The sequence below is a fragment of the Copadichromis virginalis genome, linkage group LG13 (genome assembly GCF_057382275.1).
Source record: "Copadichromis virginalis isolate Kocher_CV1m ecotype Utaka linkage group LG13, C_Virginalis_male_GT1.1, whole genome shotgun sequence".
NCBI lineage: Eukaryota > Metazoa > Chordata > Actinopteri > Cichliformes > Cichlidae > Copadichromis > Copadichromis virginalis.
In genome coordinates this window covers 8,094,450-8,120,380 of record NC_140630.1, presented here as the reverse complement: position 1 = coordinate 8,120,380, position 25,931 = coordinate 8,094,450, and the positions used below count along the sequence as shown (strand labels likewise).

Genomic DNA, 25,931 nt, shown 5'->3' with positions numbered 1-25,931 from the left:
TAATTTTCTTCCCCAGTTTGGGCTTTGAACTCACTGAAAGTCTTGGATTTAACAGCGTACCTTTGGGAACAGGCTCCTGTGACCCAGAGAGTTTTTTTTTTAGCTTCCTTACGAAAAACCACATTTCTGTTTAACATCATTAACAAGAAAGGACCACACACCACTCGTGTTTTGATTCAGCTGCACTGGCTAAACGTTTACAGTTTGTTTTTACAGCCTTTCATGGATCAGCTGCGTATTATATTACAGATCTATCACCTCCACATTCAGCCTCAAGGTCGCTGATGTCATCCTCCCAACTATTTTTTTTTAAAAATATTGGTATATCTTGCTTTGCATGTGTGTATCTTTAGGTTAACTCCTGCTTTAAAATGCTTGTTATTAGAAAAAAAAAGTGACTTGAGGTTTAAAAAGCATCAAGATTTTTTGTAATCAGACGTGATTGATTTTTCTAAATTCTCATGTACATCCTTAGAAACCATAAAAATCACATAACAGCATCTACAAAACCATTAAAATATAGCTTTATTGAAACATGATGTTAAAGCGATCACATTTAAGTTTGCGTGACATACAGTACATACAAACATCAGGCACAGATTTGGTAATCATCTTTGACTCGTGCAGGCAGCGAAAAGTGTCTGGAACTCACATTAACCAAAGTTTAAAGAAACCACACACAAAAAAAAAAAAATCTTTCTGTGGGTTAAAAACAACACAGATACTCCACATAAACTTTGATTAAATAGAAAAAACACACAATGAAGGAACAGCCACAGGCCTCGTTACATTCAGCTGAATTTCCTTCATGATCCCCAGCTTGGACACATTCGGGACATTCAGGCCAGAAAAACACTGACTGTTCAAACTTGGATAAATTGTGCACCTTTTCCAATCAACAAATTCAACACCCACACACCTGTAGACAATCATCAGGCTGAAGCAACAATTAGAAAGCAATGTAAACAGTTCAGGCAGCCGCGAAACTACACAGTGAGGAGTGCAACGATTAACGGCATGTATGTCAGCAGTGACAGCGCTATGCACACAACAAGTGAAATATTAAATAATCCAGAAGCATGAAATACACATCTTTCAGGTTCTTATCTTCTCTTTTTAGTGTTGGTCTTATCCTGCATGAATATACTGAAGTTCAAAAAGAAAAGAGGAAAAACAAGAGACCTGGTGCGATTATCTGTAGGATGATTTCCAAATGTCACATAACGGATATACGAAGGATGTAGAGACTAACACAGAGATAATTAATAAGCCGATGCTTTAAATAAATCAGGTGGTTGGCAGTTTGGGAGTCGTGGGATCGCCACTGTTTACAAAGCTCTTGCAAAAAATGTTTTGTTGCCGCCAACCTGACCAGCAGGGGGAGCTCTAACAGAGACGAAGTAACACCATTACCCTTCATGCTGTGTGCGAGTCAAGCATCTCACCGTGTCGTGCATACAATACTGCTCAGAAGGAATTTTATGAAATACGAGGGAAAGGTAAATATGTGCAGGATGTCTCTTGTCAGGTGAATGAACCTAAACAACAATGAGCTAAGGATCAACTTTTAAATAAAACACAAGTTCACACACACTTTAAAGCTTTCACCAACACACAGAACCCTTAAGAGTCTCTTGCAAAACCCACGGACACTTTAATCAAGTAACAATTTGTGTATGTACGTGTTCAGCCTGTTTTAAAGAATCTAGACTCACTCAGGTCACAGTAAAGCAGCATTTATCCTCATTCAACGCTTTCCACGGGCACATAGCAAATACGTCACACCGAACGCTTGAAATGACACACCTGTGAAAATGTACTTTGGGCTTTTGTTAAACCTTTTTGTACCTGAAGCTGATTTAGACCAGCATTTGGATTTCTCTGAGCCCCGACCGGCCGAGCTGCGGAGAGCGAGGCTAGACATCCCTGTCTCATTTTAATTGCTCCAACGTTGATCAGCCACACCAATTAAGGGAACTGCTTTTAAGAAACCACAAAGGTGGCTTCGGTAAAGAGACCTGGCCTTTAAAAAAAACATTTCAGCAGGTGGGTTTAATGTTGTGGCTGACTGAGAGCAGAGTCTCACCAGTGGAAACTGAGGAAATGATGTGAACAAAAACTCTGAGCTTTAGAGTCGTGAGTAAATACTTCTGGGAGTGTGGTTGGAAATAGCAGCACAATCTAAGCCTCCAGCTATGACTACAAGGAAGTGTTCACCGGGAATGCAGGAACTACTGTTTTTCAGTGTTCAGAAAGCAATCAATTGCTTTTACTCACTTCAATAACCTGACCAGCATGTTATAGCTTAACCAAAACGACCCTTGGGTGCCAGGCAGACACTTTCCAGCTCTCATTTATTTAATACAGCATTGAGACACTTTGTGGTGGAGGTGACAGTGTTAAAGCACATAAAGGCCATATAAATAGCTGTGATATAAATATATGAACTCAAAGATATTCACTTTGGGTGAAGGTCCTTTGAAAGTTAAGCAGAGTTAACTCCTCTGTGGAATAGAGCCATAATACAAAATGTGAAAAATCAGCGCCGCCCTCATTTTTTCAGGCCACAACGCTCAACCAGGCAGAGGATCCGTGTGGACATCGTAGTAATATCTTAACTTAAAGCTGCCAACTTTTAAAGTTCAAGTTAAAATATTTGGCCCTTTGGCCTTCCTTGTGATCTATCCTGACATGTTTTCAGACTGACTGCAGTCACTGGCAGGTCAGGTTGGGTCTACTGAGCCAGGCCCAGATCTGGATCATCTCCTGTGGGGTCCTTGGGTGAACCAGCATTAAGCTCTTGTAAGCGCAGGGGTTCGACCTGTATTTCTCCTCTATGTTAAAAGTCCTGAAGCCTTTGTGCTTTTCGGGGGCCAGCCCCAACTTACGAAGACACATACCCGTGTAGACGTCATCTATTGGGTACAGCGCTACGCGCTGAGATGCGTTATGCAGGCGAAAGGCGATGTCACCTGAATAAAGGTAGCCGCCTCCTCCTGCGTACGGTGGGTAGATTCCAACATACATGCTCTCTGGTATGAAGTATTTGACCCTCTTGTCTCGGTGGGGCCCCGCATTCGTGATCACATCACCCACAAACAGGTCCTTGGCTTTGGGTCCCGAGAGCCCCTTGAGAAAGTCCATGATGCGGTAGGTGTTAACGAAGACGTCGTCGTCGCCTTTGAAGATGAATTGGGCGCCGGAGCAACGTGCCTGGATCCACTCCAGGAAAAGAACTTCTTTGACAGTCAAATTGAAAAACGAATCACGGAAATCCCACTGGATGATGTCTTTATGGCGGGCGTTCTCAAAATGCAGCATACCAGACAGATCTGGGTGGTGGTCTCCAGGTGTTGCGTTACCAAGGAGGAAAATGGTAACCACTGTCCGATTGGCTAATACGCCTGCTTTTCCCCAGGACTGGCGGATGGCCTGGCGGCGATCAAAGTGAGGCACCAGCGATTTGACAGCCAGCAGCAGAAACGGTGGCTCCTTGCAGATATCCATCTGGTCCATAATGATCGGGTAGGAGCGGCAGCGCATGTAAAGCAGGAAGTCCTTGAAGCGGGGCAGCAGGGAGTTGTAATCTTTTACCTGAGTGGTCACCCTGAGGTTAGGCTGACAGACGTTGGATGTCAAACTGGTGTCATTGAGCCACTCAGGGATGTCGCTGCTGCGGTTCGTCATGAAGATGTGATTGCTGTGAACGTCCAGAATCTGCTGCTGGCGGTTCCAGTAGGCCGAGCTGGGAGCCACTTTAGCCCAGAAGCGTTTGGAAGGGATAAGAATCTTTTGATGTCCACTTTTGTCTTGGTTGATGTTCCGCGAGATGATGATGAAGATAAAGAGGTTGACCATAGTCAGTGACACCACAACCTTAAGCCTCATCTTTGGCAGCAGCCCCATGACAGATTACCGCACACGCTGACACCTGTGCAGACACACAGAAGAAGAAACAAAGACTTTAGTCTTCACTACAAACTGATCTTTAGTTTTCATCTTTTACCTTATTCTCAAATCACTCAGGTAATTTCAGGTAGGAGGAAGCACGAGGGAGAACAGTTATCTATGGTGAAATGAGCAGGTTTACAACTTCCCTCTGTTGAGAAACAATGGGTGGAAAAAGGAAGAGAAGACACCTCAACCACACTGACAAAACGATCACATGGAAACCCCCGTTTGTGTTGTAAGACGTTGTGTAAAACTATGTCAGAATAGTTTGTTTATCCAAAGCAACAGCAAGATTACGTATTGATCTGATCAAGAAGGTCAGAGGTCAAACTGCTGATAAGACTGAAGCAGAGTGGTGTCATCTTCACACTGAATCACTTGACTTTTCACAGGTTGACTGATATGGTGTATAATAATGCTTTGTTTGTTTGGCTGTCATAGTTACTTCTGAGTGAACATGCTGGTTCACTCAGAAGTGATGGCTGTGCTTTCCAGTGAGGGTTAAACTGATTTCTTACAAAACACTTAAAAACTTCCTGTAAAACTTATGAGGTGGCATGTCTCCATTATCACCATAATCAAATCACAGGTAGGGTAGTTTTTTTTCTTGGAATAATTAAAAACAAAAAATACTCCTCCTACGGCAGACACAAAGATAATTTAACTTTGAGCTACCTAACTAGATCTGCAATCATCAGGCCTTGCTATTTTGTTCACTTTATTTATGTGTGTTCATGCAGCATGCGTTCACAACTGTGAGCCTGAACTGATCTAATTACCAAGCTGCGTGTCCAGACCAGTCCAAACTAAATATGAGAAACCAATTAGCAAATGATCTGCTTGGTGTAAGGAGAGTTCAAGTTTACCACATTAACTGTCGGGATGAAGCACGATAAGGTAGTCTGCCTGAAATCACAGCATACACCTGCATTTCCACTGACAACATGTTTACTCGTTTACTACGCCAGAGGGCAATTTAACGGAAGGCAAACATTTGAGGATTCATTGTCCTCCTCTCTGCTTTTGTATCCTTTGCTTAAACCAATAAGAAATGAGGACGACATGTGAGCTTGAACAGACAATACCGTCCTTTCAGGAGGCTCAGCTGTGCCTCAGGTTTCTGTTTAGTCACGCTTTCCCCTCTGAAAATGTCCTTACCTGGAGTTCCCCTCACTTTCTCCTTTTTCCTGCAGACCAGTGAAGCAGCCACTTTAACGCAATATTTTCATCAAGTTATTGATAAACTACATGTTTTGGTACTGCTTAACCATACTTGTGACAAAGTCTAACCGAGTAAATGTTTTCACTGTGAGGCTGCACACTTCTGGGCAAATTTCCAATCTTAACAACACTCTGAAGTCATAAAGACTAAAAGTAAAATAAAAAGACGACTGGATAATGATATAAGATTGCAAGCTCTGAAAGCCAAAAAGGGTCTGCTCATCTGGGAGACATTAGGGCTCATTTAGGGAAAGTGCTTCTTGATCATCTCAGTCAGAAAAGCCGCTCCCCAGCATTGTTTCCAATCGAATAATTTCAGTGATTTCAATGAGATAAAGACTTTTGCTGCTGTTATTTATTGTTAAAAATCAAGCGCAGCCTCTTCTTTTCTGCTTTTTGGCACGACCGAGGTGCCTGTTTGCTTTCACTTTCCTCTCATCTGCGTCTGCAGACATCTCATCGCAGAGCTTTTGGGACAGACAAGACACTTTGAGTTATATTTTAGGTTTAAGGAAATCCCGTTGTAGCATTAAAGATTACAAGACACAGGATTTGTTTGCTGTTAACCAGGCACAGGTAGGTTATGAGGCACTAGTTTGTGTTGCTGGGGATTTTCATTGTATCTGACAACTGTTTAGTCTTTTTTTTTTTAGAAACATTTGGGTGTAAGGGTACTGCTCATTGGTGTGTTTAGAGATGGTGTAGGTGTTTTTAATTCTAAACAACTTACAAGAATTTAATTTTGCCTTCACCTGTTTCCACCAGGTTTTGGCCCCAGAGAGCCGAGTCAGGACATTAAGACTTATTTATCTTCATTACAATTATCAATGTAAACAGCTCAAAAAGCGGTGCGAGCTCTGCCTGATGAGCTAACAGATCTGAACTGCTCCCTGGATCCTTCCTGCCTCTGTACTGTGTTGCTCTCTCAGCCTCCTAGCAACAACTCTCCACTGCTGCACTCCTGTTTGCTCTTCTTTTTCTATTCCGTGAGCCTCGTTCACTCCTCCTCACTCTGCCCGTCTCCATCAGGTTTCCTCTGTTCCTTTGAATTTGTTCTGACTCAACGCAGGATAGGAATACATCACACTTATCAGTATTATATCACCAAACAGACAAGCATGGACTTATGCTAGTTTTCCTTCAATCTCCTCTTCTCCCTTACTCTCATGGATAATTAAGCTTTCCCTTCCTCTGCATCCCATACAAACAAGATCACTTCTGGGAAACAAGTGGGTGGGTCGGTGGGGGAGGCTTCTTAAGAAGAAAGCTAAACAACATGTAGATGAAACCACAACTTCTGGACCTGTAATTAACCACCAGTAGTCTGCAGCAAAATCCACGCATACCTGCCTAAGTCTGGCTGACCATCTGCATTTGGTTTAAGACATTAAACTCAGTCATAGTGTTTCACATCGAGGCCATTTTAGCTGAAGCAATTAAGGCATGTTGGTGGTTTGACACACAAATATCATGCTTCTAGCTGTCAGCATTAAAAAGACAAGGTCTACACTTGTGGTTGACACTCACACAAAAACAGATTAGGCATAGTAAGGTCATGCACCAAACTTTAAGCTATAGTTTCAGTTCTTTTGCATTCAGTCAGTGTTGTTAGAGCTGACTCCAGCTTAAAGACAGTTAAAATCAGTTCACACATGATTTTCTTAATCTTGAAATATACATTAAATGAAAAACAAAGATGTGGAGGCACTGGAGGATGTGGAGATGTCTGGTCACGGTTAGTTCCTGACTTGAGTGCATTTGACAATAAAGCCTGCCTTGAAAGGACAGCTGGCAAGTGACAGCCCTCCTGCTTCTGCTGGGACTACTGTGGTTTTTCTATGTTAGGTTGCAGTTTCCTGGTAGGTAGAGTTAATCAGTGCAACTGGGAGCACCTGGCCAGTTTCTCTCATTTTACACAACACATTCGAACACTCATTCAACCAGTAACACTACTGACTAACAAACCTCATAATGTAACTTGAGGTTTTTGGATTCTTTGGGTTAATAATTCATATATTCTGGTTTAACACAGAATCTCTCTCATAATTTGTTTTGGCTCATAATGTCTTCATTATATTATGATATGTCTTTCCATGCCTGCGAGCCCACTGAGGTCCGCTTCGGCCTGAGTGACTTAAATCCCATCAGACAGTGGGTGCAATGGTCCACGCCTGCCTGTTCTTTTGGGACTGTGTGGACTCTTCCTACCGATCTACATTACAATCAACTATCTACGGCAGCAGACTTCAAAGTATAACAGGAATGACTATTCGACCGTCGGCCTTCCAGATGTCTGTGTCCATGTCTGCAACACAGTATAAGCAAGGCATAAGCTGGACTATGACACGGGCACGCTCACCACAGGAAGTGTGAGAGACCTCGAGTGATCAGAGGCAAAAATCAGCTCCAGACAGCTGTTACACAATTCTTCCACCATTTCTTCCATGGAAAACTTATGAATTTTACTTCCTCTGGAGCTCAGTGACCAAAGGCTTACTTATAGGTACGCTAAAGGACAAGTAAGTTCGAAAATTAAGGGGCGGGGGAAAAAGTGCAGTGCTGCAATGGCAAGAGGTGAACTTAATTCATTACACAAAAAGACATCAGAGCTTCAAAGCAATAGAAAAAAAGTCACCGTTATCATGTTTCATAATAACTGGAAGCAACTGAATTCAATTGTCTGGCCCCACCAAGTATGCTGGAAAGCTGTCTGCAAGTGAACACAACTGACTGATGGCCTTCTTGATTTGATTAATCTAACTAGATCTAGTTACCTCATAAAACCTCATCAATGTATTATTTTTAAATGGACCCTCATTTTAAGGATATGCAAAAACACATTTAGATCCAGAACATAAGCAGTGCCCCAAGAAAAGACAGTATGAGTCACATCCTGTCATCACAGGAAGCAGTGCACACCTATACTTGTTATGGTGCAAAGTACTCCTAAAAATTACAAAATAAGTGGACAGAAAGTTTTATTGTATTTTTTCTTAAACCGACTGTATGCAGAATCCACACAGAATGAGGAAAAAAAGTCGAATTATTAATAAACTAATAATAAGAAATAGTCTCACTGTGGTAAAAGACAGCAATGGAGCATGATAACGGTTCAGGCAGAGATGAAGAAACGCAATGTCAAAAAGCAGTCTGCAAACATCCGCAGTGGCACTTTTATTGCTCACAATAAACCTTTATGGCTCTTCTTTTGCAGAATTCGTCTGACTTGGCTTTAAAGATAAAAGATAATTATACTTTATTTAGATAACGGATTCCAAGACAGTCAGGCTTCTTTTACACAGATACACTTGACTACTTTGATTCAAGTCAACCATCAAAAGATGCCTATTAAAAACCTTTGTGGTATGATTAGGATTTTTGGGGGGTTAAAGGACTATACATTATACACTGAAACAATAGCATGTAATCTATTTTTGATTTTTTTATTCCATATAGATACAATTTGCCACCATCGGGACAAGACCTCTCTGTGTGTACTTTACATGTTCTTCCTGTATCTGCGTAGGTTGTCTATGGGCACTTTGGTGTAGTTTGTAACATAATTATCTGATCCGCTTTTAAACCTCTCTCCATTATTCATTAACTTTATGTTTATCTATCATGAAGCTTGTGGTGACACCATATGGTGTCGGGTAACAAACAGGTCTGTGGGATTGTGATGAGGTCAGTAATTTACCAGACAACACTAGACTGTGTTTGACCAGTGTGGCTTCCACCTGATAAAAAGGTTCACTGAGGTAAGCCATCCCACCTGAGTGGGGGATGGGTGTGAGACACTACAGAACAATGGCAGCTTGAAGGGCTGGGTTTGTACGCTTCTTAGTGGACCTTAATAGCTTTCATGATTATGTTTAGATGGCTTTAAATACTATACTGTGGAGAGAACCGATGAACAATGCACCTTCCTAAAACCTTAAACTTCATGTGTAAACATAACAGAATATAGCTATACAGATCTAAATGAGAGTCTTAATGTGACCGACATGTCAAGAGATGCACTGCCTATTCAAAACATTTCCAACGACGCACATTGTGTGATCTTACCTGTGCAGGTGAGTGGGCCTCTTCAGCTCTTGTTCTCCTGGTGTCTCCTCAGCACTTTTACCCCATACTTTTGTGCACTGTCTGGGGACAACAGCCAATGGGGAAAAGGGATCGGGAAGGGGAGGAGGCAGAGAAAAGACTGAATCTGCAAATGAGAGAGAAAGAACCCAGATGTCAATATTGAGGAAGAGAGCATGAGGACAAAAAAGACATCAGTTCTAATTTTATATACTGAAAGCGTGCTTCTTAAAGAAAGAACCAATAACCCTGATTTAAATACAAAATGATAAATATATCTTTATTAGTGTTTCTAGTAGAAGAACTGGTGAAGTCTGACCTCTGTGAGCAGTCATGATTGGGTGGGAGGGTGTATACAGCTTTTAATAATAAAATACAGTTTTATGTGTGATATTTGGAACAGATGTAGATTTGCTGTTAATGAAATTAAAACCCTGGTGTCAAAATTCACAGTAAAACAGAACTTGGTTTCATTAAATTTCACTTCAGGGAGGTTCAATCATTACTATGATTTATTTTTGTATCTTTTCACGGTTTTCATTTTTTTTATTTTTAAGTTAAGAATTTTCCTGACAGGTACCACAGGACAAAATGTGTCGACTAAATCTATGTGAAAGTAACAGAGCTGGTTTCCAGAGGGAGTGCTTTCTTAGTACAACAATAAGTAATTCCCCGTGTACAGTATTCTTACTTGAAATGCAGATCCTAACTTCATGCTGCATATAAACATGGCACTCTGATTGCCCAGTGGTACAAAAAGTGGTTCACTTCTTAACACGGTATAGTGCTATGGCAGGTTATGCTGCAAACCTATTTAGAAGAAGTGCGCTGCCACTCATGATCAACATAGCCAGGGTTTCTTTGTGTTAGCTGACTTGACAAAAACCAAAAATACTGGCCACTTCCTGTGCTACCTCTCAGGCTCCTAGCAGACACACTTATATTATCGATTTCAACATCCTATGTCACCCTTTTCTCAAGTTTTTGCATTCACAAGAGTTTCAGAAAACCTTTGACCTTTACGCCAAGATCACTGAGATTCAAACTCATTTGATATTTTTAAGGAGCACACCTATGGTATCAATTTGAAGTTCCTATGTTGCCGTGTTCTCGAGTTATTGCATTCACAAACTTAGGCGCCAGAGAGATTTGGTATCATGACAATGGTTTTAAAAATTTACCAACTGAGCGTCAATCAGACATTATCAAAAGGAACAGATGATAGATACAGACAGGACAAAGTCTTCTGAAGTCTTGTGATTTGACGTCTATAAATGCTGAGTGATTCAAAAATCAAGCAGAGGAATTTTCTAATCTGTGTTCTATTAGCTGCGGTTCCAGAAGTGTCAGAGAAACAGATCAAGCAGAAAACATTAAGACATTTTCTGCATCACCAACTGAACCGATCTCCCGTGACAATGTGACGCACAGTCTGCATCCTTGTAACTTTATGACTGAACTACATTCACTGGTGTTTGTAACACATGACTGAACAGACTGCATGTGGGACTTTTTCGTATAGCAGCAGATAATGTCTATTACACTTAGAGCAGACCGTAAATTAAAAACAAAAACAAAAAACAAATCAGTGAGTATGTGGTGTCTCTAGCTAATGTTTAAACTTTGAACATAACCTGATCCTGACCAGGTTATGTGTTCAGAACAAGTTGCCATAACGATCTAGCGAGGTAAAAAAGAACAGTGGGTTTAAGCTTGCTAACCCATTTAACTTTGTAGCACACCTCTCTGCTCCGGTGTAGGTTATGTTCCAGATAAGAGACCAGTGAGGCGCTAAATGTATTTATTTATTTATTTTCTTAGACAGAAATGTTTGCATTTTTCTCTGAGCACCAATCAAGAAATGGTTTTAGAAGCAACTTTATATTTTATTCCCCTCTATGTTGCAGGAAATTTTATGATAATCTGACTTTCCCATATATTCAGTAAAGTGATAAATTAAATGTATACAGTCTGAGCCTGAGTTTATCTGATATACAGTTTGCCTAGAGGCTAATCACACTTACACATTTGTCTAATATTTTTAAATTTGCTGCAGCTAAAAGAAAAAGGATAACATCTCACTAAGCAAAACAAACAACATAGTTTATTAACTTAAAAGAATATCCAATTATTTTGTCCAGCTGACATGTCAGATCCTTTCATGCGCTGATGACATACTGACATGTTTGTTAAGTTAGTAATTTTTACAATACTTTTTTTGCACACTTTCAGCACCATATACACACACTCTACTTCTATAATCGCATACAGACACACACCATGACCCTCCTACCTCAATTGTCAATCCTTAATGTTTAAATTCCATAAAAATTTAGTTACTGCCACAAAACTCTGGAGGCTGGTCACTCAAGTGCAGGTAAACATCTGACTGACAGCAAAGCCATGAAGCAGACTTCACATTCATGAAACACAGTGCAGACTATTATCACCATCTCACCGAAAGACAGGAGGGGTTGCTGTATTTAACAGAGCTCTTCTCTCCACAGAAACTAGACTTTGTGCTGTTCAGGACTAATACTTATTTTCAGTTTTAGAGATTTGTTTGCTTACTAATATTTGAGCTTACCCAAGGTACTTTTCCTTCTTAAGAGTCCTTAAATCTGAGCTTCTCCTCCTTACACAGACATGCCGTTGCGTGGATGTCTGCATAAAATCATCTCTCAAAGCATTTTGACTTTAAATTGTGTATGGGAGCAACTAGCAGGATCTTAAATAAACTTGTACAGTTTGTTTTTGTTAGATAAATCTCTCACAAACAGAAAGAAAGATATAAATATAAAGAGAAAAGTGAAACACAAACACACACACACGCAATAATAATCTAATGCTTTTGCAAAAGACTGATGTAGAAAGCTCGTTTTATATAAACATGACTGGGTTTTGTTAATCATTAAACTGCCTGTGTGTGCTGGTTAGATATGAGAGGACAGCAGATAGCAAGCATAGGCAACCTCTTAACGAAACAAACTGAAAAAGCCACCGGAGGATGGCCAAACAATTAAAATGGAGTTAATCATCGAAAGGAACGCCTGGCTTTGTTCCATTTCCGTTGCTTCTCATGCTTTCCATTGTGTTTGTTTGACCATGCTGAGAAACTTTCCTCTTTTCTTTCCTGCATATGCTCCTGTACATAAGTTATTTAAGACTAAATAACAACAGTTTGTTGGGCAAAAAACAAAAAAAACCTCCCAAAACAAAACTACAATGCAAGTGAACAATGCAAAAGAAAACTGTGCAGTTTTCCTATTTAAAACATTATATAGACCACGATGTTAATGCTAAAAATTAATTACAGAAACCTCTAGTGAAAAACAAACAAACACATTTTTGGGTTTAGATTGTGAGTCTTGGAGGGCATCTAAAATGGACATAAAACATATTTTTGCAGCTCTGGAAATTTCACGAGTCTCTAAAATGCTGAAAAAGGCAACACAAATTTCAAAAGTGAAAAATCAACACACCTCTTTTTACTTTAAGGACCTGTCTGACCCCGCTGAAGCTGACATCTCCAATCACTTCTGTCTCATTTTACTGCCGCTAGGCTTTTCGTACTAACTGCAGATGAAAACACTAATTACATTTTTAACAGTGAGGTTAAAGCAACGTTAACTGCCATTACTATTCAGATGAATGCACAACTAATGAAGCTCCACTGATCAGCCACGCCCTTCTCAACGTAAAACTTCATCATTTTTAGGAACTCAAAAACAGAAAATGTATCTAGGACATCCTCTTCACTAGCTGGTTGATATTTGTGGGCTTGTTTTGCAGCAGGTCTGGTTAGCACACATGTCCTACACACTCACGGTTGCAGAACACATGTCCTACACACTCACGGTTGCAGCACACATGTCCTACACACTCACGGTTGCAACCCTCCCAAAGTTGTGTGAAACAGGTCAGCAGGGCAGAGAAGCCTAAAAGGCTCAGGCTGCTAACTGCTGTGTGCGAGTGATAACAGATAAGTCTCCTCCACAGGCCACGTCAGGTCTGTGGACAAAGTTCAACCTTCAATTGATAAAGGCTAAAAAAAAATTAAAGATAAAGAGTCTAACCATTTAGAGGAGCATGCACCTGACTTAAGGGACGAATATTTATTGCAACTTCCCTTTAATTTTTTTGACCAGTGTTTATGCTGAAGGTAAAACGTCTCGTCTCTGGCACCACTTACGATATTTTGGTTTCACATTTAACGATTTCCTCTGTGGGTGTTACCAGTGGCAATGCATCGCAGTGAAAACTGGCAAAGCAATGGGCAGGTCCCAGTTTTAAGTTTTTCCTTCTAGAGCGAGTGGAGTTTTCAGCATCCTCTGGATCAAAAACAGTTTTTCCACCACATAAAGAAACTGAGCAGAAAACCTGTTAATGATTTGAGGTGACAGAGCCACTGTTCTTGATTTACCTCTCTGTGGTCTGCTTAATAAATTCAACAACAATAAAAGTCAAGGAAAGGAACGCAACAGCCACCCATACCAAGCTAAAAATGGATCTGACTGGAACACTGTCACAGATTTTTGTTTAAACAAATGTCCCATGAAGCTATACAAAATGAATCTTGGGTTATATAAATAAAGCATGATAATTACTGATGATACTCAACAAGAGGATTACTGCCTGTCCCCAGTCAGGATCATCTCAAGTACATTTTGACAGTATGCATCTAGAAGTTCATCATTTCCTTTTATCTCTCTGACATTGTAATGCATTATAAAAGCACTTTGAATTACCTTTGTATATGAATCATCATTATCCATGGATTGTAAATTGTTGAGCAGACTCTCTTCACCTTTGTAGGTTGAAACTACCAAAGATAATTTTTTGGGGAGTAATACTTCATACAAGACTAAGATATTACTGTACGAAAAATGTGGGTCTAATGGGGACACGGTGCAAAGAGAGGAGGGCCATAAATAGCCTGAAGGCTGCAACTTAAAGAGGGACTGTCTGAGCTGGAATATATCCACCAAATGTCATGGCTCCTTCTCAGAATTTTCCATTGATGTGAGACAGTCTCCTAATTTTATTTGTTGGTTCTGATCTCTGTGTTGGTCCTAAAATAACAAAAGCCCAAAAACTGAAGTAATATCAGGAACACTAATTTCCTTATCCAAATATGGCTATGGGGTGGGTTCTACGGGGCGAAGAACAGCTCTCAAGCTCTGCACATTTATTCTCAAAACAACCTGAGGAAATGTTCTTTTTTTCCTCCTAGTAATGCTAAAGTGACCATTTCTAAGCTACAGTATAGTGATGGGGAAAGGAGAGACATTCACTGCCTCACAATAGCACTGGAACTTAAAATAGACTGGAATTTCTCATTATCAACAAATACTTGTGACCCTGGCTACACTTAGGCCACCTGCTAGTCATTTGCTCACACTCAGCACACACTGAACTTAGGTAGTGTCACTCCAGTGTGACCTGATGAGCAAAGATGAAGTGCACTCTGCAAAACGAATCATGAACTTCCAGTCTTTAGAGAAATGCATTGACAAGACCCTCCCTGCAACTATGACAGATAGCCATGTTTCCACTGAAAGGCTAATTGCAAATAATGACAGGAACTCCTTGAGAAAAACAAAGAGATTAACCGAAGATCTCTGTCTCAAGGGATTATAGTGTACATCTTAAACATTATAAAGCTTGTAAAAATGAAGTGAGACATCCTAGAAAGTGTTTGCCAGTAAGAAAAAAACCTAAATGGTAGCTTTGTTTACAGAAATTATGCATCTGATGCTAATGCAGCAAGAAAGGAAATGGACTCTTTAAGCTGATCAAGTGACAATGTTATCACATCTCCCGAGGAAGACGATAAAAACGAGTAATTTTGCACCTGCACATTTAAATTGTGAAGAAAGCGTGTATGGATTCAGATGACTGCTAAGCTTTAGCTTTAACTCTACATTACACATAATTAAACACCACCAATATCTCAAGGTTTTCTTATGAATCTACCCTTCTTTTCATCCCCTGATAGTTTTATTAAAGTCACTATTTAACCCATGTTATTATGTGCGTGCCAGCACAGCCACAACCACCTCACCATGTATACTTCTCAGGCTCCTAACATGACATGGTGAGCTGCATGCTTTTTTGCTAAAAAATCTTTTTGAAGCTATTGCATTGTGCGTGCACAACTTTTCTTTATGTCAGACGAGATCAGAATCACATTATGATAACAAGATTATAGTTTTCCATGTATAATTAAATAAGGGAGAAAGTCCATAACTCAGACATCATTAGGCTGGAATCCTTGAATGACCTGTGATATCGAACCTACTTTGAAATATATGGAAGACCTTAAATCCACCTAGAAACAATACAAATGACAAGCCATGTGGTCTCAACTTGAAAATATCTGTCTGGTTCTTGTGCATTAGCGAACTCCTATAGCTGGCATTGCATCTACATAGTTACTATGAATGGCTAAATGGATACAGATTCTTAGGAACTGAGGCCAGGAAGTGGTTATGTGGCAAAGACAAGAAGCACAAAGACAATGGTTCACACAATGACTGTTGTCAAAAGGGAACTGATGTTTTCACATTTCTAAGTGTTTTATTATTGAGCATTTTTAATAATAGTTTAGATTTTCCACAAGATTCACCAAGAAACAATGCTTGTAAATTAATTGGGTGACAAAATAGCCACTGACAATTTAGTTTCCATTATCTTTTTTATTTTGAGTTTGTGTGAGTTGTTGACCACTCATATGTTGCCCAACTCCAGTGTTCCTGTTACCAGACCGCTAAAAGCTACCTCATGACAAAGACTTAATGGAACAGGGGAATACAACAGTAACAAGATGACTCATTAAGGATGCAACAATTCACATTTCCATTGAAAGTAACAGCTTATAATATGAACTTACATGCGTAAGTGGAGAAGATGATACATTTTCCAATGATCTTTTATCAGTTTAATAAAGTATTACTCTAACCTTCAGTAAATTAAACCCTACTTACAAAAAACAACAACTTAAAAATCGGTGAATTTCTTTTGCTAAAAAAGTGGGCATCAAAATCTTTACTTTTAAAAGCGGACAACTATAAACCATCAACAAGAACTATGTTGTGAACCATTAACTTCAACAGTTCAACAGTAAGTTTTAAAATTAGGAGATTTAGTGAAACTACAGACACTATTAATTATGTTTAAGGCTAAAAATAATACTTTGCCTTTCACGTTACAAAGTTTCTTTTCAATGTGTTCGGGGGGTGAAGACAGCAGAAGGAAATTTCATTTTAAGGATCAACTAACTAGGACTACACAAAGATTAATGAGTCCAACAGTTAGGGGTATACGACTGTGGAACTCTCATTATAATCTAAAGAACTGTACAAATTTACATTGTTTTAAAAAGTCTAACATGTCTAAAACAATAATTCAATATGAAGAATATGAACCAAATTGGAGTTAATTGAAGAAGGTTTTTTTTTTTTTTTCCCCTCTCTCACGCTTTCTCTCGCCTTATTTTATTCTATTTACTTATTTTTTCTCCTTGTTATTATATGAAGTGGTATATTGCTGATTGTAAATTTGATGTTTGGTGTGCGTTAGGATCTGGAGATAAATGTTAGTGTGTTCCTTGGTTATTAGTTGGATTGCAGATGGGGGCAGGGTTTAATAAGAATATTTTCTTCTTCCTGCTCCTTTTCACGCATTGTTACAGTGTTATACTGAGAAAAAGCATGGTTTGTGTGTATGAAAGGACAAAACTGTTAAAACTGTTGAACCAAGTGTGAAATAAATAAATAAATGAAATGACATGAAATGAAATGAAAACGCACCTTCAAACTTTCTCCAGGTGGTTTTCATATACAAATAAAGCCAAGGATACAAAGCAGTCTAAACTTTAACTTCGTAAAATGGCTCGGCTTCTTTTAGAGTACTATTGACAGCATAAACGTAGGACCCAGATAAAGACAAAGTAGTACAACTCAGTCAGAAATGCTGTCTTTAGTTTCCTCAGTGTGCCATCATCCTGCAAGTCATCACTTACATTAGGCAGTTCTGTGAGTGTCCTGGCTATTATACTGGCATCACTTTAGTTTTCCTCCCATTATCATTAATGTCTTTTTAAGCCCACTGATGTATTTGCCATATTCTGGAGCGACCACGGACTGTAACATTATGGATTAATTCTGTCTACTCAGTAAGCTGTTTTTAATGGATCTTGGGAAACAGCGGCAGCAAAGCAATTTATAGCTGGTGCTAACTTGTGTGCAAATGCACATCTCTTCATATTAGTGATTAAGAAACCCTGGTATTGTGAAACGACTCCGTTTCATGTGACAAAAAGTTGAACAAGCAGCCATTCCGGAATCTCTGTTTGAGCAGTATGTCTCAACCTTTGCGGTTTAACGGGGCTAACATTGAAAGGTTCCGTTTTGAGGCTGATGTAAGGAAAAGGAGAAGAGGCTTGTGTGTTTGATTTTGACAGTCTTGTGCAGAATACAAAAAGTCAGACAAGTTGAGCCTGGATGCGCAGAGAGATCTGAGCTGCTCTGCCACTGTATGACTGACTTTATGGCTCACTCCACCGTGAGTTGATCCCTGTTGTGGGTCCAATATATAAATAGAAAAAAAGGAATGAAATTCCAGACAAATGTTATAAAGGTACTGTTTTACCTGTTCGGCTCCTTATACTTTGCCACATGTGAACAATGTTAATTGTAATTTAGAACTCTTTTTCCTGGCAAAAGATGTTCAAGGTTTTTCCCAAGCTCAAAAAGCACAGTTTTGCATAAGGCTTTTGATTTCCCTTGATTTGTTTTTGTTTTCAGTTCACTTGAATTTGCCCATTTCCGTTTAGCTTCAGTGTCTGGTTTCTTCATTAGTCCGTTTAATTATCACGATATTAAGAGTAATTTCAGAATACATTTTACAATACAAGCCTTTCATGGAGGCAGTTAATGTACAATCACGCTAAGAATCACCCCAAAATCATGCAAAGATATATTTACCAAATTGACAAGACAATGAAAAAATATTTTACTTTTACTTTGGAATGTGTACACCCCCCCTATAAAAAATATTTTATATATATATATATATATATATATATATATATATATATATATATATATATATATATATATATATATATATATATATATATATATATATATATATATATATATATATATATATATATATATATATAGTCATTGCTAGATGTTTATTAAATAATGAGTAAACATGTGTACAAACATTTTTAATCACAGCAATGCTGAGGTTTATTTGGGGAGGTGGAACCAGATTTATTTATTTTTTTAATGTAAAAGAAATTCTGTTGTATAGTGAACTAACTAAAACTTTATAAATACATTTTTCCCCATTTAAAAGAAGAGCTTACTGGTGGTGTTATGTTGACCTTCATATAAAATCATTTGAATAACTGAGAACAAAATTACTAACTTCTGTTGAGCAAACAATGCCCACGAAAGGTTTGCTTTTGATGTTCAGAAACTGAAACACGTGGTTGTGTGCATAAGTGACTGTGGTCACTTATGCACACATCTTGGCATTACTGCCAAGTTACAAGCTTTATAGCGTGTAAGAAACTAAACCAAAGAGAAACAAAGAACTCCCCCAAACTCTCTGGGTGTTGGATGTGATCATGAATATTTGAGAAAGAACAATGTTAACACCGTTGGGTAGCAAACAAATGAACAACATTTAGAGAAACTACGTGAACAGGCCAAATATTTATATTCACAGTTTGGGTTCAAGTGTTGACAGTAAGGTGATAATATTAATAAAAACTGATGGTAATTAATAGAAAGTAGAACAATATTTCTGTTTGAATGCAATGTTGTAATTCAGGCTCCATGACTGTCTAAAGGTGGTTTACAGTAAGCTGAATTAATTAGATTGTTTTTATTACTTTTTGTAGGCTTCTTATCTATTGAGCTGCATAATAACACAGCTTTTTTCTATATAGAGAAGTTTTTGGCACCCAAAGAGATTTTAGAACCAAAGAAAATCACCATCACTGTAAGAATTTTTTAAAAACAGTTTCTACATTTGGTTTTCATTTAATAATTTATAAACAATACCATCGTTTAGAGGATGTAGAGAAATACCTTATTAAACAACAGAAAATATACACTGCATTCACTGTACATGGGCACACGCGCCCCAAAGACTTCTTCTGGGGATAAGCAGTGTAACAAACCTACAGTGTGTGTGCTGTGCATGTAGCTTTGCTAAGTGAACATTAAGCTGTATAGCTGATCAGGCTGTGTGACTGGCTGTCTAAATGGGGCCTTGCAGATTTCTGTGTTAACGATAATGTGGTTATAGTACAGATCTATTGGGATGCCACCATAATTAGCACCACCCCTGGGTATTGCCAGATCTCCAGTTTCAGGATGTGCTTAAATTAATGACCTTGAAACAAGAGGAAGACGGCTGAAAAGCCAAATGTATGAATTCAACTCAGAGCAAAAAAGCAGCATATGCAGCAAATGTACTTCTGTACTTGTGTGAACTCTCTCCACTGTAGTATATGAGGAAGAAACCCTTAAGTAACATCAAGCCTAAAGTAAATAACCCTCACTCCTTTCCATGTTCCTTGAGCCACTAATTTGCTTACTACCCATGATGTCTGGAATATTAATGAAGAATTTGGGTGGTATGGATTAGATGAGGCGACACATTAATCTAGGGTCAAGGTCACAAGCCTTCAATTAAAAGGACACTTGAGTTTGTTCACTTCCTGCTCCGGAGTAGACATGAAAAGAAGTATCCTTTTAATTGGCCATTTATGCAAATAGCCACTGGAAGAAACTATAATAAACTCAAAACAACCTTCTGTTATATTTCACAACAGTGCAAAAAAACTGAAAACAATAGTCATGTGTGGCTATCTATAGTGCACATGGGATGAAGCCCAAACACCTAAAAGGAAACCGTAACAGTTCCTCACCCTCCACAGAGAAACAATGAAAGCTGTTACTTGCGGAGGACACATATACTAAAGGAGGTACCCTCACACTTTCTTAAGTAGTTAGCTATCTGTCTATTAAGCTTCGTAACCCGTGGATGGTCTCCAGCTCCACTGTATTGAACTCCTTAGTGTTACAGAAGCCTGCAATCGATATTCCACCAAAATGGTGGAGTAGGACCTTTTTAAACTACTGGATGAAGGCCTGGGGCCTGCCAAAATATCAACCTGATCAGCCTACAAGTAGGAAAACATAAAGAAGATGAGGTGCTGTTTGAATGGGGAGAATGAGGACTTACACACAGTACAACTGAATGCAATTTTCTCCACTGAAACAAATGAAATAATTAAAATAAATTTTAAGATACACTTCAGTGGCCTCCAAAATAAAGCCTGTGTGAGAAACACTGCTGTACAAAAATGTGTTAATAAATAGTAAATATTAGCAGAGCTTTTCTTCCCTCAGTGATGCATGTCTGTACGGTGATGGTATTAAAGACCGACTTAGCAACACAAACAAAAAACAGTCTCACTCAGATACAAAGGTCATTTGTATTAATGAATGTGTCTTTGCGGTTATTCATATTATGTTCTGCAGCAGCCAAAAACTAGGTTAGAAAAGGTACAAAAAATATATTAAAATTTTTTTTTTTTCTGTTTATCTTTATGAACTTTTTTTTCGGGCTATATGATAACCCAACGGGCAGGGCTGAGATAGATTTTGGTTGCCCGACCGGAGATGTTGCTAGCTCCGGGACGTCGGGCTAGCGATTTTGCGAGCCCTGCGTTTGGTTCTTTAGCTGTCAGAATTGCTGTCTGAAGGCCAACAAAGATACCCAATGGATTTACTTTACCAAGCGGATCTTCACGGCCATTGGGCCATTTAAACCTTTTAACTTTAAGATGTCACACTGTGTCCATTTTTGGAATTATTGTGATTTAGTAAATAATTAATAAACAGTCACTTGTATAGAACGCCTTTTACTGTCACTATACACTTGTACAATGAGATACAGAGAATCTCCTACTCAGTGCAGCTAGCTACGATAGTATCTCATTCATGAATGATTAAACTAGGTTTATGCGAAACCATTAATCAATCACAATTCACACAGCATTATCGTCACAGGCCAAAGTTGGAAAAGTCACTAAGGGACACTAAGGGGGTAAAATTTGCTGGTTGACTGGCCAGGTTGCTCCCTCAGGTGTGTGGTCAAAAACAGGGTGCTGTCTATTTGGAGCTTAAAGATGAATGACTGTATAATAAACTGAAATTGTCAGACTATGTTTTTAGAGATATATTTTCAGACAATGAAGCCAAGATAACAAACACTGATAACATTGGAAAGTTTGGCTGTTTTTGTACACACCTGGGATTCTCTGTATTTTTCTTTGGCTGGCTTTTCACTTGTCACATTTATATCTGTGAATGATTACATTTCATGTATACTTTAATGCTGATACAGAATTTAGATGAATTGTACAGCACACTGTCGTAGAAAAATGTACATTTTCTAAGAGAAAATATCAGCTCTACCAAAATGAATTGATTAGACACGTTTCTGCACCATGTTTCTGTTGACCTTTTGAGTCCCTTTTTATTTTTCTTACTGTATCCAAATCAGTATGGGCTACACCCCTGATCTATAGTACAGCAATTTCAAATAAATATCATAGACTGGACAGATGTAATTTTAACAACATATTAAAACTAATACTGTTAATTTTGGCGCCTTTACATTCATTTTATCCACTTTGTATTCGTAATTCCATAACAGACCAGTCAGAAACTTCACCATGACTGATAAGCAATGCTCATCCTAAGTGTGGTTTGGATGTTTCTGTCTAAACATAGCACTGGTACAGGGCTGACGCACACACATCTGTGCAGAAAAACCCTTGGAAAATGTTGCTCGTGTGATTCAGAAATTTGATCATGAAGTGCATACACAGCAAAAAAAGGCAGAGAACAGACAGAGAAGAAAGAACAGACAGTTATATTGGGAACTTGTTTGTCCAGGTTTAACATTAACACCAAGTTTAAAACTAACTTTCCTCTGTGCTACTTTTACAGATTGTTTATATGTCCAAAGCAGGGAGGTCAAGCTCATTTTTAACTCAAGGGTACATACAGCCCTAGTTGATCATAAGTGGATCACTTGTTTAATCACTTAATGATAACCTACATGTTTGTGAAATTTCAACAGTGTATCTCCGTATTTTCACATTCATAGGCTTAAAGGCTCAAATTAGGTCCTATTTACTCCAGTTCCTAAATGAAATGCATTGCAGTACAATTAAACACATTTTTGAATTTTTTATTCATTCCTATTTTGAAGTTAGAATAAGGGAAGAATGTGTTTACAGTGATATGCGACTTATTTTCAGGGCATCTTAGGATGGTCAGCAAGAAAGATTATTGAACTTTTTCTATGTTGATTATTATGCAGTGATTTTACTGCTTAAACTTGGCTATATATGGCTAATAAAATAAATATTGACAAACATTTCCATCTTTAAGGTTTAAACAACATGCTGGAATCTGTAAAGATTTTTTTTTTAACTTCCCAGACATTTTCACTCCCAGAGATTGCTGGCACAGCTCACCAAGAATGAAAATGCATTTTGGATTTTAACCCTATTTAGTGGTCGAGACTTAACTGGGTAGTCCACCCCGGCCACATGTTTTGACACCCCTGCATTCGATGTGACACTTTTTGATTGAGAATAGCTACAAAAATGTCTTACTTTAGTTTTTGATTCAGTCACTTCCAAGTGCCCGAAGTGCTTTCAGTCTCGCTCAAGTTATTGTTAATCATAAACACATCTTTATATTTGATAGGCAGCTTAAATATTTACTGCATTTAACCCCGAAACAGGTAAGTCCATTAATTCATTAAGGTTAGTCATTTAGCCCTAAAGCAGAATAATGCTGTATTTTTAAAGATAGTACTGCTTTACAAATGCCACGGCACTACGTCTTGTCATAGTCTGTTCTTCCTACTGCGTTTCTGGTTTCTTTCTTGAGTTTTCCTGAAAAGGAACAAGCACTTTTCATGTACAGTCCTGTTCCCCGAGTAACTCGGACTTTCCTGGAAACTTACTGGGTCGGTTAACTTACTATGAGGATCTAGTTCAGTTACTCGATATGACTGTTACTCCGGACAGGTGGGAAAAAATAAACTCGGTTGAACTCACTTGCTTGGCAGTCAGCCTAGAGACACTCCGACAGCGGCGAAATAGTGAAATAAATCCATCACGTGCCGTTTCCGGTGGCTAATCGTCGTCTGTTTACCGAGGACCTCCCGTGTTTTCCCTCCGCTAACAGCCGAGATCTGCTGCTTATCGCGACTGGTCTATTTTTTAACCGTCTCAATTGTGACTGCACTCGCGGTCGCGGCACCTCCCAGATCACGCCCTGTACAGTGACGTCACCTAGCGCGCGATTTATAAAGGCTATTCCATTATTAAAAGGCTGAAATTGTCAAGGCGTCATCATAAAGAGACCTTGACGAGTAGAAACCGGTTAGGCGACAGTAATTCTTCGAGCTTTAATTCCAGGGAACCAGACTTTCCTGTAATATTTTGAAGTGCTGTTGAGCAATAGTTCCGGAGGTTTTCTGAAGGTCTCTGGCTGCTTTTTCAACCTTTTTGGTGCCCTGATCATTTAAAGAGGAATGTTTTTATTATTTGTTAACACTAACTTATGAATTATTCAAGCATAAAAAGGCAGCCAACTGGTATGAACCAGTGTTGTGATCTCTTTGTGTGTATTATCATCAGTTAAACATTTTAGTTAACTAAAATAAAAATAAAAACTAGACTTTTGGAATAATAATAATAATAATAATAATAATAATGACAATAATAATAATGATAATAATAATAATGTGTTTATTGAGACTTTTGATATTTACAGTACTGTGAGTCTTGCCTCTGGCATCCACACAATAATACCACATTTAACACTGAAATGAATAAAACCTAAAGTAAAACTCTTAACCGAAAAAAGAAAATTCACTTTGGAAACTAACCTCAGTTAATAATGCCATTACAGATGATATGGAGGCTCTTTCATGAATACAGGTGTGCCTTGGTTATATATTGTCATATGGTCCGCAAACGTTATATGCAAACTTTACAAAAACAGAAATACATACTGTATTTGACTTCCACATTAAAGCTTAAACTCTCATCAGCTGTGCCAGTGTCAAAGCCTTTGCTCCTCTGGAGAGTGTGGTAGTGGCTGGAGCAGCTTCATCTTGTGTGATGGGTGTGTGTCCTCCAAACAGCAGGGGGTCAGTAGCCATTCTGTCTACTCTTAATGACTGGGACCAGGACAATGGAGCTCTGCTGTGTGGTGGACTAGGAGGGGTAACAGAGCCACAGCTGGTACTCCTATGAAAAGAATGGACATTCAGACTGTGGTCATAAATAATTAACCAGAGGACACACAGAAGTTTATACAGATGAAAGTACATCTGAATGCTAAACCTTATTGACGTTCATAAAATATATCATAAAGCCAACTTGCTTTCAGCACTTCCTCGAAAGCAGAGGCAATTAAAGGATTGTAAAAAAATAAGGTATTGGCATATTATACACATTATAGTTATTGATGACCAAAGCCTGCTCTCATGTTGTTACAGATATGACCTATAAAGACCTCAAACTCTTGAAGTGAAATTGCAGTCTAGTTGCAGACAGCAATAAAGTTTGAGGCTATTCAAGGATTATATCATCCTTATGATGCTCATATTTGTGGATGCCACAGATGAGCACCTACTATTTCCTGTCTTCTTTGTTGATGCATACTTGGTGTACTTATAATGTACTGCCTGTGCAGACTTAAATCAAACTGGAGGGTACGTAGATGTCTGCATGGAGTTTAGCATTCACGCTCATGCTTAAATTGTTCTGAGGTGAATCTATGTTTGGTGTGACCGAAGAGGATGCAAAGGATAGGATGAGATGGAGGCAGATGATCAGCTGTGGTGACCACTAAAGGGAGTAGCCAGAACAAGAAGTGGTCAGTGTGGCTGCCAGCATTTATACATGTGCAGTGTGTTTTGACAGCCATGCGTAATTGCATGGAGGATGTACTTGCATATTAGATTAACTGGCAGTTCTAAGGCTAAGTCCACACTAATGTGTTTTCGTTTGAAAACGCATTGTTTTCTCTCCATTTTGGCGTCCCGTCCACACTGGACGGCATTTTCTCTGATAGAAAACACAGCGTTTTGAAAACGCTCTTGAAAACGTATGCATTTGAAAATGGTACTTTAAGGTCGCAGTGTGGATGGCAAAAATGGAGACTTTCTAAAACGATGACGCATGTTAGTGATATGATGCAGTCATATTTATAGAAAAAGATGAATGTATTTGGACCTTTTGTTCTGCTGTATGATGGCACAAAGAATCAGTATTACATCTCTGCTAATATTTTAAGATCTCAATACTCATGCAAGAGGAAGTGTTTCTATTTTTCCCGATAGATTGCAATTAATTGGCACAGATATGGTTCACACCCAGCTGTGAGTTAAGATTACTTGCTCCATATGTATTAGAAATCTTCCATCAATCACTGTAGCTTCAGAGGACCGTGCAGGCTGCTTTATCTGGACTAATGAGGTTAACGGCGATAGGATGACCGTGGAGGTAGCGGGTGTGAAGCAGGCTACAGGCAGCCAGGACTCAGGTGTCT

At 38.8% G+C, this 25,931-nt stretch overlaps 1 protein-coding gene across 1 annotated transcript; it reads right to left on the bottom strand.

Annotated features, from left to right (window-relative positions):
• Positions 1 to 502: 502 nt before the first annotated feature.
• On the bottom strand, positions 503 to 23,631 carry b3gnt2b (UDP-GlcNAc:betaGal beta-1,3-N-acetylglucosaminyltransferase 2b). The gene is made up of 3 exons (XM_085477104.1): positions 23,426 to 23,631; positions 9,238 to 9,382; positions 503 to 3,931 (listed from the first exon to the last, which is right to left on the bottom strand). The coding sequence occupies exon 3, from the start codon at positions 3,904 to 3,906 to the stop codon at positions 2,713 to 2,715; it is 1,194 nt and encodes a 397-aa protein (XP_085333230.1). The 5' UTR covers positions 3,907 to 3,931; positions 9,238 to 9,382; positions 23,426 to 23,631; the 3' UTR covers positions 503 to 2,712.
• Positions 23,632 to 25,931: the final 2,300 nt, after the last annotated feature.